This window comes from Mustela erminea, chromosome 11, assembly GCF_009829155.1.
Source record: "Mustela erminea isolate mMusErm1 chromosome 11, mMusErm1.Pri, whole genome shotgun sequence".
Classification (NCBI taxonomy): Eukaryota; Metazoa; Chordata; class Mammalia; order Carnivora; family Mustelidae; genus Mustela; species Mustela erminea.
In genome coordinates this window covers 95,073,037-95,093,883 of record NC_045624.1, presented here as the reverse complement: position 1 = coordinate 95,093,883, position 20,847 = coordinate 95,073,037, and the positions used below count along the sequence as shown (strand labels likewise).

Sequence of the window (20,847 nt, the reverse complement as noted above, 5' to 3'; positions counted from 1 at the left end):
CTAGAAAAGAGCCTTTAGTTCAGAATTCAGTAATTTTATGCCAGTTTTATGTAATTCTACTCATTTATAATATTCCCACTATGGATGTATTCTTAATTTTAGCCACACAATGATTTTGAAATATGTGGGGTTGTGGAGAAGGACAGTGGACGTCCCGTCCCACAGCAAGGACACTGGAAGGTGAGTTCTGGCTTCCTTTGTCACAGACGCACTGCGCTCCGTGCAAGGAGTGTCGGGTGCAAAGGCCGAGGCTGACATCCACAAGGCTGGACTTTGGGGACAGGATCAGGCCACCAAGTGCACAAGTTAGGGTCTGACCACCGGAGGTCTATAGGAACCGGTCAGGGAGGTGCACCCAGCTTGCTGTGCAGAGGCAATACAGTCCACAGGTGGGTCCAAAGGGCTAGACTTGGGGAGAGGGTCGGAAACCCAACCTGGGTTCCAGCCACATGCTCCACGTCTCGACTCACTGGGCACGCGCATCTTAATTTAATGTAATTTTTTTCTGATCTCTGTTTAGCTCCCTGCTGCTGTTTTCCACCACCGAGAGCCAGGGCGCTCCCTTCCGGGGCGATGCCTTGTTGGCACCAATGCAACCCTCTGTCAGAACGTTCTGTCAGATGCCAGAAAACTAAAAACAGCTGTGCCTTTGGCTCACCCCTGCGGGGCACCGAGCACTTCACACCCCGGAGCCTGGGAGCATTTCTGTTTCTAAAAGCCTCGCACTCTGGAAAACCTTGAGCTGTCCTAGAGGCTTCGCACCCTGAGATCAGCCCAGTCCTATTTTTGTCATCAAAGACAAGAACTCCTGCTCGCTTTCCAGACGGACCTAACTGTTGGCAGCCCGAGCTGTTGACAGCCACTAGTAATTGGAAGCACGAAGGCAGCCTTCGAGGCAGCTTTAAACGCAGGCGCGTTCACCTTCCTTTATGACTGCAAACACCACTCGGCACTCAAGAGGCGTCTGTCGGGGTTTTTTATGGGTCTACATTTAATACAGGACAGAGATCTGCGCATCCCGGAGATAAGATTTGGATGGTCTCATAAATCAATGTCCTTAGGGAAGAGTGCTGGGTCACGACTCTTCCCAAGTCCAATGCAGGGACCACCCGCTCACACTTTCCCTGCACCATGTCAGGGGGCGTAGCCTGACCACCTCCCACCTCCCTCGGCAGCACCCTTCTCCTGGCTGTTGTGACCATGCAGCCTTCCCCAGACACGTGTTCAGGTGGCGTTGCTGGAACACAAAAACCATTAACGACATACAGGTCAGGCGCTTGTAGATAGGAAGGTGCTCAGTCTGTCGCCAGACTGACATCACTGTCCTCCACCCTTCCCCAGCAGGTCAGGCCTGCCGGTGGGCCCCATGGCCTTGGCTCCCAGGGGAAGGGAGTCAGCCGTGGGCGAAAGGCATGACTGCGGGCTCAGCTCCAGCTCAAGGCCTCACGCGGCTGCTCACTCGGCTCCCATCCAAGTCCATAAAAGGAAGCCTTAAGGCTGGTCCCCATACAGCGAAGGGCTCTTGGTGCTCACCCATGTGTGCTAAGAGTCAAAACCCAAGGTGGGCTGGTCAGTGTTTAATAACTAGCTCTCCGGGGAGAAAGATCTTATTTGTAGAATTTGCCAATTTCCATGGTATAAATGGTGTCACCGTGACCTTGCTCGAGCCACCAAGGCGACATCCCTGAATACAAAATTGGTTAGAGAGGCACAGCGGCGTGTAAGGTGCTGCCATCATACAGGAGCAGGAGATGGGAGCCATCTCAAGGACACAGTCAGCAGCAAAACCCCCACAGGACACCCGGGCGGCTCAGTTGGCTGGGCATCTGCCTTCAGCGCAGGTCATGGTCTCAGGGTCCTGGGATCAAGCCCCACGTCCGGCTCCCTGCTCAGGGAGCCTGCTTCTCCCTCTCCCCTGCTGCTTCCCCTGCTTGTACTCGCTCTCTCTCAAATAAATAAAATCTTTTTTTAAAACCGCACTAAAATAATTAGATATTGATGAACCTTCATTCTGCACACAACTGACTCTCACAGATGTTCGTATCATTGGCTTATCAACGACGCTGAGGCTAAGAACCCACTTGCTGGAGTCCTGAACACAGAACATGCCAGTCTCACTCGGCAGAAGCCAGGGGAGGAAGGCCATGGGCTAACCTCCGGCGTGGCCAAGCCAACACAGCTGTTTGGTTACAGGGACACAGCCAGCACGCTGGGCATGAGCAGACTGCCTCACGTGGCCAGGCACGAGGAAGACGGTGGCAGAAGACAAACCTGGTAGTGGTCGTGCATCAGGGCGGCCCCCTGGAGAGCAGGTATGATCAGCCGCCGAGTCACACCCTGCTTGCAGCTCAGAGCAACGCACAGCATGTCCTTGGTCAAGGAAGGGTTTTCTGTCGGAGGAAGCACAGGGACACGTCATCGGTCAACGGTCCTCTCCCCGGCTGAGGGGCTCTCCCCAAGTCATTTCTGAAAGACCCAAAAGGATGACAAATTCATGAACATTTCTTAAATCCTCAAAATCCACTTTCAGAATATGAAGGGGAAGCTGTGGTTTTGAGCTCCTGGCATTTGGTGTTTGTCTGGAAGTAACTGAATGTACAGAAATTAACACCCTCCACCTCCCCCGCAGTGGCCCATCCTTTTATAGCCCTTTGGGAAGGGACCTCGTTCACCAGGTCTGCCCAGGATGGCCCTGGCTTCCCCAATGGCCTGGGAGTAGCTGTGACCAGTGCCCTCTTTGATTCCCCAAAGTGCCCCAGCTCGAGGGGTGCATTCCTCACATGGTCGGTTTGAGGCCCTCCCCATGACTGTCCCCTACCTCACACCTCCCAGCCCACCTCTCCACCTGCTCCTAACGCCTCCCACGGCTCTCGATTCCCTGTCCCAGCCCCAATTCATCTTCACCTCTGAGTCACAGGGCTCCTCCTAATGGGACATGGCTGATTCTAATGACAAAGGAAATTCCCAACCTTTCCCACTGGTGAGCCCTGCTCCCAGGCTCCCAGGGAAGCTGTAACTCAACATTCACCAAGGTCCAAGTGACTTCACCAAGGACTTCACCAGACCTCAGAGAGGGGGCTCTATTTCTCCCCTGTCACACATGGTACACCTGCTTCCTTAGCAAATAACCAAAAAGAAACATTTCAAACTAAAGACATGAGTAAAAATCTCCCCAGGTACCCATACCTACAAATCTCACAGCCTTACACATACTAATAGCTGAAGGTTGAGTTTGTAATTTTCCGGAACATCCTTCTTCATGATGCTTTGGAACTGACGTAATAAGAAACATACATCCCTGGGTTAGGAGTGAGTTGGACAGTCAGGTGATCAGGGCCAGGGTCCACAACAAGGAAATAGGGAATCAGGACAGCTGAGATCAAACAGCATTAGCATCTGTTCTGCAATGTACATAAGACCACACTGACATTCTGCTCTGCAGCCTTTGCAGAAATGAATTCTGCAAAACATCCTAAAATAAGGCAACCACAAAAACATTGTCAGTATCACGGGCGAGGGGCAGTTAAGACCTAGCCTGCAGATGTCAGCAGAAAAAGACCATCAGCACGTGGGCATGAACCTAACAGCTAGACAGATACGTGACCAAAGCCCGGGTTGGCACGACTCAGCATGCCCTGATTGCTTAAGAAAGTTCCCCAAAAGAGCTCATAAAAGTCCCTAAACTTAGAAACTCCAGGGGCAACCCTCTCAGAGCCCCCCTCCCTCTCTGGGAGCTTTATGCTCTTGCTCAGTAAACTGTGCTTTGCTGCCCATCACTCTCGCTCTGGTCTACCTCTTCCTTCTTTGAAGCAGAGCAACCAAGAGCCATGGGCACCGAGAGGACACAAATCCTGTAACACCTACACCACACCTTCCTTCCTGGGAGCACCCTTTTCCTTGGGCAGACTGTGTATCCGGGCAACTGCCTTCACTTGGGTTCGAATAAAACTGTCTTCCTTTTTGCATAATTTCTAAAAGATTTGTTCATTTTGTGTTGAAAATAGGAATCTGCTCAAAGGATGGGGCAGTATCCACAACGTTGTGCAGCCACCAGTCACACCCCACCCCTGCTCATTCCCGGGACTCCTTCCCACTCCCCAAAGCCACCTGCACATCCTGCCCTGCCCAGAGCTCCTCTCCTGACCCTGTCTTTCAGAGAGCTGCCTCAGGACACCTGCCTACCGCCAGCGCTGAGCCCGCCCCGCCGCACCCCTAGCAGGTAAATGCATGCTGCCCCCACTCATCCAGGGCCTCTGCTCGAGTCTTGTCCCAGGTCACTGCCTGCTCCTAGCACACACCTCTGCACCTAGTAGATGCCTGGTAAACATTGCTGCCTTGCTCTATACAAAATGAAATGTATTGCCAGGAGTAGCAAAAACTTTAAAATAATTTTTTTTCAGTTTGGCAAAAAAAAAAAAAAAAAAACTCAGTTCTGCTTCTTAACATTATTATATTGTTTCTCCAAAGTAATTTTTTAAAAATTGTTTTGAACTCCTGAAGACACTTGAAAAACACAGTTTTGAGCCACATGAGTCTACAACATGCATGGATTTTTTACAGGACAGCCTACAAATGCATTTTCTCCTCCTGGCAATTTTCTTAGTAGCACTTTCTTCTCTCTAGCTTACTTTAGTGTAAGAATACAGTGTATGGTGGGGGGAGGGGTCTGGCTGGTTCAGTCAGTGGATCTGGGACTCTTGATCTCAAGGTCGAGTTCAAGCCCCACGTTGGATGTAGAGATTATATAAATAAACTTTAAAAAGAATTGAGTGTATAATACATAGAACATACAAAACACATGCTAACTGACTGTCTATATTATGGATACGGTCAACAGCAGTCTGTTAGTAGTTAAGTTTTGGTGCATCAGAAATTATACGAGAATATCTGACTGCACAAGGGGGTGGCGGTCCCAAAGCCCACATCGCAAGGGGGTCAACTGCCCACAGAATGCCGACCGCACAGGATACACCTGAAGTCATGCATTTCAGAAGCAACCCTCCTCATTGGTTTAGTTTCTCATTAATGTCACTATTGCTCTGACTTTGAAAACAGATCTCTTTACAGTAAAAAATGCAAAATGTGTCTCTTAAGCAATCTCCTATGAAAACACAAACAAAAGGGGCAACGTGCTATGTAAGGCACCAGCATCCGTCTTTGGGGACAAAAGGAGCCTCTGCTTTGGAGAAGACAGGACAACGTGTTCGGGAGCTATGTCACCCAGACCTAATGGGGCCAGACGCTCCAGGAAGGGACTCCCTGACCACATGGATTTAGGCAATGACCGGGTCCACCTTCTGCTTTCCTGGTAAACCAAGGAAGGGGGAGAGGTGGGGACCGGGGCCTGGCGTTGCTGGAAGGTTGGTCAGGGAGGATGTGTGGGTCTGTCAGATCTGCTCCTGCTTCTAGCATACCCTTGAAGGGATCACCCTTGAGGCAGGGAACCTGCAAGCCCGCCAGAGCGTCTCCCTTCACATTCCCGTCCATGCCTGCTGTGCCTCAAGCTGCTTCTACAGACCCAGCTCCAAGCCCCGGCTCTTCCCACCCACCTGCAGGGGCGCCTCTGGGCTCTGGGACACGTCAGAGCCCCCCTCTGGCTTGGCAGTGCCACCCCCTCTCCAGACCCCCACCCCCACCGCGCCTCCCCCAGTCCCACAGGCTTCTCCACCAGACGTCCTGACTTCTTCACTTCCAGGTCCCGGGCAACCCACTGCCACTGTCTGGGCCTCAGTGTACCCACTGGGGACACCAGAAGGTTGAAGAAGACAAGTCCTCTGGTTCAGGGAGCCCCCCAGGCCTCACCCCCACCCTCATGCACACATCCTCGCATATTTCAGATATCAGATCCGGAGGACAAAAACGACAGCTGTCCTCATGAGGACACCGAATTTGACTCGGGTCCTGAAAATACTCCATTTCCAAGAGTAGCCGTCACCGGTCTGAGTGCTACTCCTTTTGTGTCACTGGACAAGAGCCAGCGCCCCTTCTGGCCCCCCACCCCCCAATCGTCGCTGGCTGGTGCTGACACCTGTCCCCGCCTGTCACGGCCCCCTCCTATTCCAGAAATGCATGATGGTTTAATGAGGAAAGTGGACGACGGTCTGAAGGCGACCCAGGCATGCCTGAGTTTTCTTGAAATGAAACAGACAAATCCAAAATTAATTCTGTCGCCAACAAAACCTAATGTCAAGTCTGCAACCTTCCTTTAGGGGCTGCACGGCAGAATGGCGGAGGAAACATAAACCCAGCTGATAGTGAACATCGAATTCATTTAAAAGTCATCACATTAGACTTCAGCCATTACGTCTTCACTGAGAAATGTCTGAATCATTCTGCGTCTGAAGGCGGCTAGACCCAATGTCAGGTGAGCCCTGGGGACGCAGGAAAAAGATGCAATTTGCAATTGACCTGAGCGTGTAAACATGTGTGGCCTGTCCTAGGGTGTGCTCAGATATTCAATGCTTGGTAAGTCAACAGAATTTTGCCATCATTCACAGCATCTCGAATCAGAAGTAGAGAATTTCTTTTTTAAAAAAGGAGAAAGATCTACATGCCAGCTGGGGTTTCATTTACATCGACAGATGTGTCCCCACCTCTGTGGCACATGCACACGCATGCATACACGTGTGTACACGCACACATGCACACACATACACACACGCACAGGCATGCATGTGTGCACGCATGCATGCATGCATCCCCTTTCCCTGTTTCTTAGCCTAAACAATCCCTGTGCTGGTCCCTAAATTACTATTTCTCATCCTCAGCTTGCACTGTGCGGGGCGGCTGAGTGTGGGGGGAGGGGGTACCCACAGCACACAAGCCCAGGGAGACAACCTGGGCTCCCATCTGCTTTTATGTACCTCCTCCTATCTGTGCTTTGAATGAGGCATGGCTCTCACTCTGGAGGGCTGAGCAGAAAGCTGCCGGGCAGGACCAGGGCTCAGCCTGTTTGATCCTGAAGCCCCCACCCCACCTGGGCTGATTCCCCTTCCTGTGGGCATGGAGCTGGGTTTTGCCTCACCTGGGATGCCTTAGAGTGATTACCTGGGCAGCCACCTGGGGGAGGGGGAGAGGCAGCCCTGCAGAAGGGGAGGCTCAGATCCTCCACTCCTGGACTCTGGTCCTGTCCCCACATCCACTGCCCTGCACCCACTGTCCCCACACCCACTGTCACCCCCCCACTGTCTCTGCACCCACTGTCTCTGCACCCACTGTCTCTGCAGAGACCCTCCGGCCTAACAGCATCGACTCTAGGAGAGGGAGATGTGGAAGCTAGGGCATTACAGTTGCGTTCAACAGAGGTCTGCTCAGCATCCCTGCCAGCGGAGAAAGAGGGAGGTCGTCCTTCTAGAAGAGCTGCCCTCCTCTCTGAGTCAGAGTCCAGCTGGAGTTCAGGTTGGGGAGACAAGGACGCGTGCCAGGAGCAAAGACGCAGACCAAAGCCCAGCTCTGGGGCTAAGAAGGCCGCACGGGCCTCTAAGAGAAAGTCAGGGGTAATCTTCCCATCCCTGGGACAACAGGTCCCTGAAAGCCTGCACGGGACAACGTGTGGCCCTTGTCACATGCACAGCCCACCTGCAAAGATGCTGAACACACGGAGAACCAGCACCGTCACTTTCTGCAGGATCACGATGGCTTCCGGGGGCTTCTGAAGCTGCTGGAAAATTTGACACATTTCCATGCTAAGGGAAAAAACAGACAATGGCATGAAAGGGAGAACATTGGCAAGCCGTGTGCATCCCTGCTGTACACAGAAAGTTGTCACTGTTCCCCCTCCACGACAGACCCCAGACACACAGGTGGCCATCCAGACCTCTCAGCAACACTGGGGCCCCCATTCTGGAAGCATCGACTCCGGGGCTAGGAAGCCAGCTATCTGCCCTTTCCTTGCCTTGATCCATTCTCAAATGCAAAGGTTCTGCCTTCCTTGGGGCCAAGGGTGGGAGAAAGGGAGCAGGGGAAGCCAGTGGAGAGAAATCTGATGGTTTACTATTTATGTACAGAGAACTCACAGCAGTGGATGAATTAGTATGTAAGTTTCTTATCTTTCAGCAAAATAGGTGTAGCGTGCATGCGTGTGTGTGTGTGTTTGCATGTGTGTGTGTGCATGTGTTTGTGTGTGTGTGTGGGTCTTCATGGGGTCCAGTGGTGGTGTTGGGATAACAGCATCCACACCACTGTTTTACTAAGCAGTAATGCTGTAAAGTCCTAAAGGCTGGTTTTTCCTTCTGTAATGCAAGTGCCCAGTGCAAACTTTAGTGGCAAATGTATGCATTCCGAAGGTATCTCAAAACCGCACATTACCAGCCACATCCCACAGAGGAGCCTCTGTTTGAAAGATCCAGGTTGACTTTGGTAACTGCCCGTTCCCACCCATCACTTCTCCTCTTCCTGCACTTATGTGCCTTCTCTTAGGCTTTAAACTCACCAATAGAGAGAAAGAGCCTAGAAAACCTTAGGTTCCCACCCTCCGCCCCAAGGAAGGCAGAGCACCCAGCCGGCAAGCTTTTCCATCTGTGGCCTCACTTTGTGGCCCCAGCTATGCCATGTAGTTCCCAGAACTCGTCAGTCACAGCCCGTTACTGTTTGCAGAGGGTCACGGAGGTGGCTGCTGAGGGCTGGCCCACCACACGGCGGTTCTAGAGGGGCTGAGACCCCCCACACAGCAGGGCTCCTGCTCAGCTCTACCATCACGCCACTGGCCAAAAGGGCTCAGGAATTTTTTTCTTGAACCCTGAATGGCTTTTGCGTCACACTTAAATGAGCCAACACTGTTTCCAAAACTCAAAATTATCCTCAACGTCTGACAGAACTGAGTATGTAAGTAACGAGACCTGTGAAGCCCCTGCCAAGGAGTTTATCCAAGTGTGTGTATATTCTTTTTTTTTTCTTTTCTTTTTCTTTTTTTTTTTTGACACTGGGTCACATCGACTGATGAAGGGTACAACTGCCCATGGAAATTCCCCAAAATTCCTTGAAAAGGCACATCCTTGCTGAGGCCTGGAGATCGACAAGCCTCTCGGCTTCTAGAAACTCAGTGTTGAGTCAACCAGGTTGAGTCAAGTGCATGCACGCTGAGGGGACCGACATGGCGACATCACAAGCCTGAGTCCATGCCTCACTCGGAATTCTCCAGAACACTGTGACCACCAGAACAGGGTTTGTTTGCTTGTTTAAATTCAAGGCAATGTTCCTACAGCGTGCTGTTTTAAATTTACTTTCCCCAAGGAGTGAAACCTTCTGGAAAAAATAATAAGTTTAAAATCCATCCTGCTTTTTGGAGCTGACTCCAAATGGCCAAAGAGCCACTTCCTTCAACACACCTAATGGGACTAGGGACCGCCACCTGTCCTGGCAAATATGGATATTCTCCAGACGGGGTATTGTTTGTCCATGGTTGGGAATCCCCCCAGTCCTTAGAGAACACAGTTATCGCATGTTAATGTGGAAGGTTCAGTATGGGGGTGGTGTGTGTGTATTTATCAGGATGAGAATGAGTTTACTGATTCTGTGCACTTTTGCTTGGGGTGTGGGCATCCTTGAGGTGATTAAAAACTGCAGTTTTGGGGAGCCTGGGTGGCTCAGTTTGTTGAGCGTCAGATTCTTGGTTTCAGCTCAGGTCAGGATCTCAGGGCCTCGAGATCGAGCCCTGCATCAGGCTCCATGACCAGTGTGGAGCCTGCTTAAGATTTTCTCTCCACCCCCCACCCCTCCCTCCTGTGCACTCTCTTTCAAATAAATGAATAAATCTTTAAAAAAAAAAAAAAGTAGAGTTTCTTCATAGTTATACCAGCTAATTGCAGATTCAAGAAGATCTGACATTGTTTGATGCTTTTGAAGGTAAGACAAAATAATACAAAATCCTCTCAGGAAGCCAGATTCAAGGGCAGTGGGTTTCTCTAAAATAGAGAACAAAATGGAGAGGTTTTATTTTTAGGTATAATAAAAATACAGGGGAATTGGAGGATATTTGAAGGGGCAGGAAATAGTTATTCCTGAATTGGGTTTTAGTGCCACAGAAAGACAAACATTTATCATTGTCATTTCTGGGCCAAATCAAACATGATGGTGTGTAGAGCTGTGTAATTGTCACCATCTGGTAGTGCATACTTTGGTAAATTGTGGGATTTTAATTATTACATTTTAGTTGTGCCTAAAAGATCATGGACCTGGAAGCAAAAGGAACATGATTTCATTTTCTATACAGACACCAAAGGCCACTATCTTCCTTGTGATGTGGGTGTGTTGTATTGAGTAAGACATCGAACTGCTCCAAATCTGGGCTTCCCAGCCCCCAATATGAGGAATGTGGCGTTTGAAAGACTAGAGCATGCTCACAAATCACCTGGGCATCTTGGTAGACCGTGGGCCCTCGGTAGGCAGGTAGGAGCACCTGCTCTCAGGTGAGCTGCTGGCCCCACAAGCTCCCACCACAGAGAAAAGGGCTCCATCAGACCTCAAACCCATGAGCAATCTGATGGCCTCTTGGGAACATTCTGTATCATCCCCATGGAAGAAGTCGATGATAAGAAGAGTGAAAACAGGGAGGGAAGGAAAGCAAGTAATCGCTAAGCGGAGGACACAGAGAACGTAGCCTTGTGAGCTTAGTGACCAGGTGTCGGCCACACAGCCAGTGCACAGCCCATTTGTTCCTACCCTTGGTGGACGGTATAAATGCCCTCCCTGGAGAACCGGAAACATCCAGTGACAACTGGTGTTGGTGGAGTATACGTGTTGCCAAGACTGCCTCCAGCTCACTTGGAAACTCAGAGCAGAGTGTACTATCCCACACAGTGGGGAGTGGGGTCAGAGGCAGTGCAGAGGCGAAGAGAAAAGCTCTGGAAGGCAGTGTGCAAATGTCAGAGGAGTGATAGTTCTTCAAGCCAGGAGACCCTCGTCTCACTGACCGAGGAAATCCTGCCAAGTTATAAAAAACGGCTGGATCGAGGCACTGCCCTACTGCAACAGAACCAGCAGAAAACAGGTCAAACTCTGGCAGACGAGTGAGGGTTTGGTGGCACCTCCAGTCTCCCATGGGATGAAGAGAAAGGTAGGAGCAGGCAGGGACCACAGGCCACCCAAAGGTACTGTCACACACAAAAAGGAAGGATTGGGACAGGGCAGTGTCTCAGAGACTCTGCACACCCAGGACACAAATCCTCCAACCTGAAGTAGTAGAAACTTCCAGAACACGATGAGTGACAGGATCAGAGCTGGGCTCCCCTCACCTGTCTCTCAGACATGGGGGCAGAGCTTGGAGCTGGATCAACCACAGCATTGGGCTGAACCTAAAGAGGGAGAAACCCGGGGCACCTGGCTGGCGGTTGGTAGAGTGCATGACTCTGGATCACGGGGTTGTAAGTTTGAGCCCCATGTTGGGTGCAGAGATAACATAAAATCTTTAAAGAGAAAAGAAGCCAAGAGCTGCCTGACCCTTCCCAATGGTGGTTACAGCTGAAAGCACAGTTGTCTGCATGGACTGCATAGTCTTACACTCTTACCTATCTACCAAACAGAGGGATCTTTGGCAGCCAGAGGATAGAAACAGAAAAACTATGTATGCACCTAACGCGGGACAAGTGAAGAGAACAAGAAGTTTTTACTTTTGAAAAAAGAATAATGGACTGTCAAACACCTCTGGATAAATCCAAAACATATCAGAATGCCAAATCACAAGTCAAGTCACGAAGACACCAGACTCGAGTCACTGGATGTTGGAACTGACTCCAGCATGCAATCGAGATGAAGTCCAGAACCTTACCTTACCTGGTTCCAGGCCATTCCTGCAGAGTCCTGTTTTGCAGTTACTGCAAGGGGGGAAAAAAGGAAGTGAATCGGGGGCTTCATTACCTTTGATCCATCAATGGGACCTCTTGCCAGTACTCAATCAATGCGATTAATCCCTTCAGGAATTGCTCGAAACTTGATGACAGCTGGAGGATGGAAGGAAAACCAGCCGTCACCTTTTTGGTCCTCTCTCCTTTTTCCAATGGTATCTTCTTTCCAGTGGCTACATGAACAAGACTCTCAAAAATGGGCTGGAACAAAGTTCTCGTGGCATGTATCCACTCAGAGTTATTTAGGGGAAGCTCCTTCCTCAAGAGAGCCATTCTCTTTAACACGATCTGGACTGCTTCTTCAAGCTGTTGATGAGTTACATTCTGAATCAGAGACATGTTGGGAAACAAAGGTCCACTCGGGCCATCTCTTCCACCGGAGACCTCCCCAGCTGTTTCTATGGCTTTCAAAAGGTTATCTGGATGCTCAGCAAATGCCAGCCACATATTAAAGACACGCCAGTCATCCTTCTCTAAGCCACTCCAAAGAACTTCCAAGGTGAGATCAATCACCCTTTTCAAGTAAGTCCCAATTTCCATGATGTCTTTTGATAGCATTTCATCCAAAACCAGGATCACTTCCTGGATTCTTTCCCACGTTGTATCTTGAGGGTAACTATCATTGGGAAGTGGATTAGGACGTAAGAAGTCTATCTGGTTGATGACATTATTTATAGGAACTAAGTAATCCAAAACTTCTTCCCATACGCTGACTGAATCCATCGCAAATATTTGGGTCCCATTATTAAAAGCTACCACAAGATGCTCCATGTCTCCCAAACTGCTTTTCAGAGAAGTTAAAAATTCAGTGATTTCTTTCAAAATATCAGAAAAGTCTTTGGACTGGTTCATATATGAGAATGTGCTTGTGGACACATTAACATCAGAGTCTTGCAAAATATTAGGTTTGACCCCAATCATTCCAAAAGCCAAGTCAAGAAATGGTGTCAACAAGTTGCTTATATTTTCTGATGTGAATTGGTCTACGTTCTTCAAAGTACCTATTTCTCTCACAACATTTCGAATACTTTGTCGCAAAACAGTATAGAGACTGTCAAAGAATTTCATAGCATCAGTGGTATTGGGGATGGAATGAGTTTCAAATATGGTGGCCACCTTCCGGGCAACTCTTGTGGCTAGCCCCAGAAGCTCCACAGCGGAGGTCACCGAGGTGGCAAGGTCTCTCATCTCAGCAATGTCTCTCACCAGCATGGTCAGGGTATCAGACATCTCCAGGAGAGGTTCTGGGGCATCACTTTCTCCACCAGCTCTTGAGATAACACCAAGCAATCTCTTGGTAATGTCTAATGTTGCCCTGTTTCTTAGAGGGAATGAATTATTTATGAAGGAAAGCAAACTAGTTAGATTGGAAAGTATAACTTCTCGGAGTGTAGGATACAAGTCACGGAAGCCCTCGTGAGAAGAGTGTACAAGCACGTCCAGGAGATGTGCTACCTCTGTAGAACTTTCTCTCACAAGCTGGAGAGCTGACCTAAGATTGTGACTGAGATGGAGGAGATCCTCAGAGCTGTTCGTGTGGAAAAGCAACTGACTCACGGCCGCAAGAAACTCCGAATTATTTTCAGTCTTATTTTTCCCTGGGGTTTCCCTTAGAAGATCATTAAATAAATCTCTCATGAACTTCAGTCCTCGATGATGATCAAAATGAAATTGTCCATTGTCTAAAATAAATGAACTTTTGACTAGATGATTTAGAATCTCCTTTAAACTTGAGAAAATGCTCATCAGTCTGTCTTTTTTTGAGGCGGGAAGAAATTGATCCAGTGTCAGAATTTCTAGGATTTTATCCCTTGGGACGAAACTGCAAATAAACATTTTTGAATTTCATGTTTATCAGTGGAAGGATCAGAACCGAGAGGCCTATGTTTGTGTCACAGTAGCACCATGGGGGAATCACACTGACTACAAGATGACACGCTAACACACATTCCAGATGAAAATTAATATTTTGATGCCAAATAATGAGAAGCATGGAGGAATTTCACAGAGAACCCCATCGCTCTGCCTCCAACCTAGCTGCTTCAAAAGCCACAGACTTCCGGTTTTAGAAAAGCCAGGAAGGTGAAGTCCATATAACTTGTTCTCACTGCAAGAGGTAACACCCTTCTGAAAGTTTGAAGTCCCAGCAACTCGCTCAGATGAGTGATGGCTCTGTACCACGTTAGCGAGGCGAGGCTGGGTGACAGCCCACCCCCTAACTAACTAACTAACTAACTAACTGTTAGTCTCGGTGGATTCCCTCAGGAGAGTGGAGGATGAAGGGAAGTCAATAGCCAGTGTGCAACATAAACACTAACCCAGGTGCTGCTGGGAAACGATTGTGCAGGTGTGATTAATGCCCCTGATGAGTAAACTCGGACATAAGAAGACGGGATTTTGTCCTGGTGGGCCAGACTTCATCAGTTGAAGGGCCTTCAGCGCCGGCTTCGAACTTCCCTGACCTCGCAACCCCAAACAGCAACTGCTCTTCTCTCCAATCACCCTGCCCCCCACAACTCTCCTGTGTCTCCCTCCACACAGCCTGCACTACTGCCTTGGCACCTGCTTAGCCGGTGCTCACAAGCGGACGAACCAGTTCTTTGAATTAAATCCCTGTTCTCGTTCTACTTCAGGGGCCGGGCCCTGACTGATACAGACATGCCAGGGTGAACTGAAGTATTCCTCCTGCCTTCACCAGCAAGCTTCCAATAGAAGGAAAAAAAATAAATATGAGAGAAACATAATGTGACCATCAGTTATAAAATGTTAGATTAACTGGAATAAAAATATTTAAATGCCCCACTGGTGATGAGACAGTGACGACATCACTTCAAATAATGACTAAGTGTATGCATATACATATATAAAAACTAATGCTGGGAGTGCCTGGGCGGCTTAGGCAGTGAAGCGTCTGCCTTTGGCTCAGCTCTTGATTCTGGGGTCCTGGGATCGAGTCCTGTGCTGGGTCCTTGCTCAGCGGGGAGTCTGCTTCTCCCCTAGCTTGCCATTCCCCCAGCTTGTGCTTACTCTCTCTGTCTCCCTTCCTCTCTCTCTCTCTGTCAAATAAGTAAATAAATAATCTCAAAAAAAAAAAACAACAACTAACTAATGTTTAAATTCCATATAAAATAGAACTTTGTAACTATTTGCATAACCCAAGAACGTAAGAGAGCATAAGTGATTAATTGCCAGGGGCTAGGTTTCTGTACGTGTTTACTACTTAGATGACAATCATCAAAATTATTTCACCATGATTTTTTTTAAAGATTTTATTTATTTATTTGACACACAGAGAGAGAAATCACAAGTAGTCAGAGAGGCAGGCAGAGAGAGAAGGGGAAGCAGGCTCTCCGATGAGCAGAGAGCCCGATGCAGGACTCCATCCCAGGACCCTGAGATCATGACCTGAGCTGAAGGCAGAGGCTTAACCCACTGACACCCAGGCACCCTTCACCATGATATTTTAATGAAATGTCCATTAAGACAAAATTCCCTTCAAAGATCATCCAAGAGTGATGGGTACAGAAGTGCTGTTACTGATGTTTATACGCTCCAGGAAGTAAAAATCAATTGTAACATATAACAACCTCATTTACTATACAAAAGAAAGAAAGAAAGAAAGAAAGAAAGAAAGAAAGAAAGAAAGAAAGAAAGAAAGAAAGAAAGAAAGGAAGGAAGGAAGGAAGGAAGGAAGGAAGGAAGAAAGACGAAAAGAAGAGAAAAGAAAAGAAAAGATAAGAAAAGAAAAGAAAAGTCTCCGGCCACTTCCGGCACAGTCTGTTTAGTGTCCCACTCTTGATTTCAGCTCAGGTCATGATCTCAGGGTCGTGGGATCGAGCCACTTTATGCGCTCTGCACAAAGTCTATTGGAATCTCTCTCCCTCTCCGTCTGCCCCTTCTCCACCACCCCAAGCATTTTCTCTCTCTCCCTCTCTCAAAGAAAGAAATAAATCTTAAGATAAAAAAGAAGACTTACCTCAACTCTGCAACGATGTCTTTGTGGAAGGCCTTTAGCAGAAGAGATATTCTATTCTCAGAATTTTCCTCTAGCAAAAATGAGAAGAATGTTTTCAAAACCTGTTCCATGAAATCCAGTACGCTTCTCGGAGGAAAGACTATTCTCTCACCATTTTCTGACTGTGTCCTGTTCAAGGTGAGCTTAATGAAATTCATTATGTGAAGGTCACTATCACTTGAATTTGAGGCTGCCTCTGGAGACTTCCCAGTTAAATTACTGATTGAATTAATTAGGAAACGTTCAAAAAGGAATTGAACAAGTGAGAAATTAGTTAGCTGTTCTTGGCTTAGCAATTGCGTAAGATGGGCAACATCAGAATTACCTTCCCTAGAAATGGTTTTAAGAAGCCCCCAAAATGTAGCAATATCCTTGGTCAAAAAAGCTAGATCATCAGTTGAGCTCTCATTGGCCATAAGCAAAAATAATGTTTGAATCATTCCAGAATCATCTTCCTTTGCCCATTTACGAAGCCAGTTTTTTATGACCAGCAGAAAATCTTCAACGACTTCTGATATCCTCAATGACGATGAGCCCAGGCTTTCGAAAAAATGGGCAAGTTGCAAAGATACATTTTGAAGAGTCTCTGAATTAAGCATCTGAATTTCTTTGATAATTTCAGAAAGCCGGGGTTTGACAGGAAAGTTGTGGCTTAGATTGGCCATGATTTCTTCAAGCTCAATCCCTAGATCCTCAAAGTAAGAAGAATTGAAAGTTTTTTCTCTTTTTTTAGTAAAACTTGATGGTGCTTCTAAACTACTGCCTGTCAGGTTCGCATCTAGAAATGTCTCAAATGGAGGGTCTAGAGAATGGGTACTCTTTTCTAGGTGCTGATCCCTAGAAGGCAACTTCATGATCTTTTCAAAATTTAAGGAAATCTTATTTCGAGCAGATGCCTCTGTGCCTTCACTGATGTTAAGGATCTTGTTTAAACTAGCTAGTGTATCAAGAATGTGTTCATCTAATGGAATTTTTGTAAAGTTGACATTTTTTAATTTTGCTATGATTTGTGAAACAATTTGCCTTATGGGGCCACTGGGACAAAGTTCAGAGATGCTACCGTTGCTTTGATTTTCAAAAGATGGGACAAATGGTAACACTTTATGCCAAAATTCCTGCATGGTCTTCACGAGCGAAATTTTAACATGGAAGACTTCTGAAAGCTCCAGAAGAATGGAATTCCAGTCCACTAGTTCACGAATTACACAGACCATCTTCCTCGTAATCGCCTTCTGTGAACCTTCATCCAAACATTGTAAACCTTCACCTGGGGGAGAGACATGGAGGTAGTCGAGCAGGCTGGCCGCTTTGGTATAAAAGGAAGATGACATGAGCTCTTGAGATTTACAGCCTTCTAACTTCGGATTCTGCTGAAACCCAGAAGTTGTGTGATTCCAGCACCAAACCACAGGAAGGCAAATGAAAGCCTCAGAAAGAATTCCTGGTTTCTCCGCTATTAATTCAATTGTGTCCAAAAGAGTTTTTATCACGTTAGCAAAGTCTTCTTTGGTGACATTGGAAATGCTTATGCCATGAAGGAGCGTGAAGTTATAGACATCCTTGAGGAGTTCTGTGATGTTTTTGTCAACTCCCCTCTGCAGGAGCCTTACAGCATGAGGAAGCATGTAGTACACATCTACCACGACATTCACATCGTCCTTAGGGAACAAGCGTGAGAACTTCAGCAGATGATTGACATTCCAAGAATGTGAGCTGTCTACAAATTTCTCCACCAAGCCTACAAGCAGGTTGGTCCCCAGATTGTGGGCACCTAAGCTACTGATATTCTTAAAGAAATCCGTTAGACTTTCGCTCATTTGCTCAAGTTGGTCAACCAGCAGGTCTATGTCTGTCTTCTTGAGAGTGCGTAGGAGAGATGCTACCTTCTTGAAAACTTGAATATCACCCAGATCTTGTGGAACATTGTGAAGAACTGAGGGCGCCAGGGAGTTGAACACATCCCGAATCAGTTGGATGGCAAGACCTACAGCGTTCATGATTTTGTGAGACATTACTGGTGGTGGATTTTGGAGATCATGAGACAGGTTGAAGAGAAGGTAGTTGGCTAGATGATAAAATGAACGGCCTAACCTGTTGACATCCTTTTCTTTTGAACTGGTAGCAAATAGGTTTAGATACTTTTCAGATGTAGAAGAGGAGTCATTTTCTAGGAGGTGAGTGGAAATGCCTTTTATAAGTTTCTGAATTTCCTTCCCCAGAGCTACTAAATGCCGCCAAAGATGTGTAAACTGGCTAGGTATGTCATCTGACAACTCTAGGGGTCTTAGAATTAATTCAGTAAGATGTGTCCAGTTGGATTGAGATACAAAATCAAAGTCTCTCGTCAGGTTGTTGATAATCATCCTTACTTGGTTTGTGGAATCATTGAAAAGGGTTAGCAAGATCTCAAATTTGGGTACCTTTTCTCTTTCAAAGACTTCGGTGAGTATGGCATTCAGAAAGTCGGTTACATTTTTCAATACAATATTCACACAGTTTGTATCTGACTTATTCATTGTGCAGTGAGGTCCCTTCATACTGAGAATCCAAGTAGCAAGTTTCAGTGTAGAATTAATTTTGTCTCCCACGTCTCTGAAACTCCTCCGGTTACCCTGAGGATAGTCGTGTGCAACACTGGAGTTGTACATCACGTACAGATGGTTCGTGATGTCTATCCATGTAACGCATCCCTTCAGTTTGTTAATCGTGTCCTTGGAGGAAAATGTGGAATTTAACATGGCCAGAATACGTAATGTCTTCTGTGACGTGTTTACGTATAAACCATCTTCCAAAATAAACTCGGTAACATTTTGGAAAATCCCAGCACAGGACAATAAGTCTTGGTCATGTGACACATTTCGAAGCAATAACATTGTTTCTCTTAACTCCGTGATGATACTGTCCAGCCTCACTCCATAATTTGTAATGTTATTTGTAAGAAAGTGATTTATCAGTTGTACCTTTCTGTCCATGTATGCTGAGGTGTTGCTCAATTCCATGAAAATGTCAAGCAGAGAATAGAAAAACTCTCTGCTTGCATTTGTGTTTAATGGAAATGTGTTTAGCTGATGCAGGGCAGTTTCCATGGTAAGAAGGGACTTCCTTACCTGCTCAGGGCTAAGTGACTTTACCCCAACTAATGCATCACCTAATACTACCCAGAGGTCTCTGAGAGTCAAAAAATCATCCCAATCATGAAAGCTATCAGCTTGAGTTACATTTTTAAATAAATCCAATATGAGTCTGGCTGGGCGATGGGTGGGAAACATTCCCGGACAGCTTCCAGAAATTCTCACATCACTTTCCAATTCATCCAGAAGCTGAGTGAGACCAACATGGAGAGGAGTGAAAACATTCATGTCAAGCTGGAAGAGATGAGATATGCCTCCCCAGATTTCAGTCCACATCTGAAGCCATGAGACTGTACAGTGGACAGCCATGAACTCATTGAATGTCCTGCCGTCCGCTGAGAGGTTGGAAAGAATTTGTGTCCATGGAAGAATAAATAAAGGCCCTCTATCTTTTGAGTAGTTCACAGAAAAGATGTTCTTATCATCCAAGGCAAAGCATTCATTGCCCAATGGGGCTTTGACTGATTCGTTGAAGAGTTGGCTCATGTATTGAAAGAAGGAAATACGGAAATCTTTGTCTACGAGGAGCAGCTGTTTGAGGCCTGTCAAAGTAGCAGGAATCACTTCCAGTTCTGGGCCCTCAATAGACATCAGGGATTGGGCCTGAAGCTCCAAGTAGTTAAAAATTGAAAGCAACTGCTGACAATGAGATCCCTCAGAAAGTCCCTCAAGAACTCCTGTTGTCTCATACAAAAATTCAAATGCTTTACCGACGTTTTGAAAATCAAATTGTTTTATGATATCCAAGATGCGCTCTGAGGTTTGTGCAAGGAAAGATAGCAAATCCTCTGTACTTGGAATGCTCAAGAGTTTATAAATATATTCAAAACATGAAGTATAAATCTTCAGAAGCAAAGCTGAATCATTGTCCTGGAAGATGTCTAGATATATCTTAGTCAAGACTGTGTCCACGGCTCGTCTTTCAGGCTCAGAAAGGGCTGAGAAAAGTTCAGACGCATTCCTTATAGCATAGACTGTGTCTAGAGCTTCAAAGACTTGTCCTTCCTTCAGAAATCCGAGCTCATAGAGACTGCTTATCACAGTTTCACTCAAATGTACAAAGTCCATTTCCATAGCCGGCGATCGCAGCCAGTCCGACTGGAACAACTGGGAAAAGTTAAGGCTCTGGATAAGGACCCTCTCATCTTCTGGGACAGAAAAATTAAGAAGTGTAGACACGGTTTCCAGCCTGACTCTTTCTTCTTTTGAAATGCCATACATCCACAATTCCAGGAGCTTGGGATCAATTTCAAAAAGTACTAATTCCATGAACCTCAAAATATTATCTGATTCGTTCTTTATCCAGAGACTTTCAAGAATTCCTATTTTGTCAATCACCGCTTTGCCAAATTCCAAAAGTTTCTGAGTAGCAATAGCAGATGTGTCGCTCTCTAAACTTCTTGAATGGTTGACCCTCAAGTGGCTTATGTTCAGAAGAGTCTCACTGAGAGATGGGAGGTCATGGAATTTGGGCACGCTGGGCGAGTCGAAAGGATCAGGCAATAATTCCTCCAAAAATCTCACAAAAGATAAAAAAAAGTTTATTTCCTCATCCTCGAGGGAATGCAACTTCTTTTCCATCATGAGAAGTTCCTTTGTGGAATTCAAGACTCTACAATATTAATGGAATTGTCTTAGTATCCAAATAAATAGATAAATAAATTCAAGACAAATTCAATGTATCAAATTTTCAAAGTAATACACGTATTTAGAGGAAAACATAAATGGACTGTTTGCTACACAGTATATTTCACAACTGGAATTGAATTGTTGTGAGTATTCCAAAGTAGAAAGTTACAATGCAGATGCCTATATGTAGCTTAAAATCTGCCTCCTGCACCAAAAACAATGCATTTTAAAT

At 46.7% G+C, this 20,847-nt stretch overlaps 1 protein-coding gene across 1 annotated transcript in view; it reads right to left on the bottom strand.

The window, feature by feature from the left end:
• ABCA13 (ATP binding cassette subfamily A member 13) overlaps nucleotides 1-20,847 on the bottom strand; it is a 323,477-nt gene that overhangs the window by 237,849 nt on the left and 64,781 nt on the right. Inside the window, exons 17-20 of the mRNA XM_032305346.1 lie at nucleotides 15,817-20,598; nucleotides 11,854-13,662; nucleotides 7,579-7,685; nucleotides 2,272-2,390 (exon numbers count right to left, since the gene is read on the bottom strand). Coding sequence (XP_032161237.1) covers nucleotides 2,272-2,390; nucleotides 7,579-7,685; nucleotides 11,854-13,662; nucleotides 15,817-20,598 — 6,817 coding nt within the window. The remainder of the gene's footprint in view (nucleotides 1-2,271; nucleotides 2,391-7,578; nucleotides 7,686-11,853; nucleotides 13,663-15,816; nucleotides 20,599-20,847) is intronic.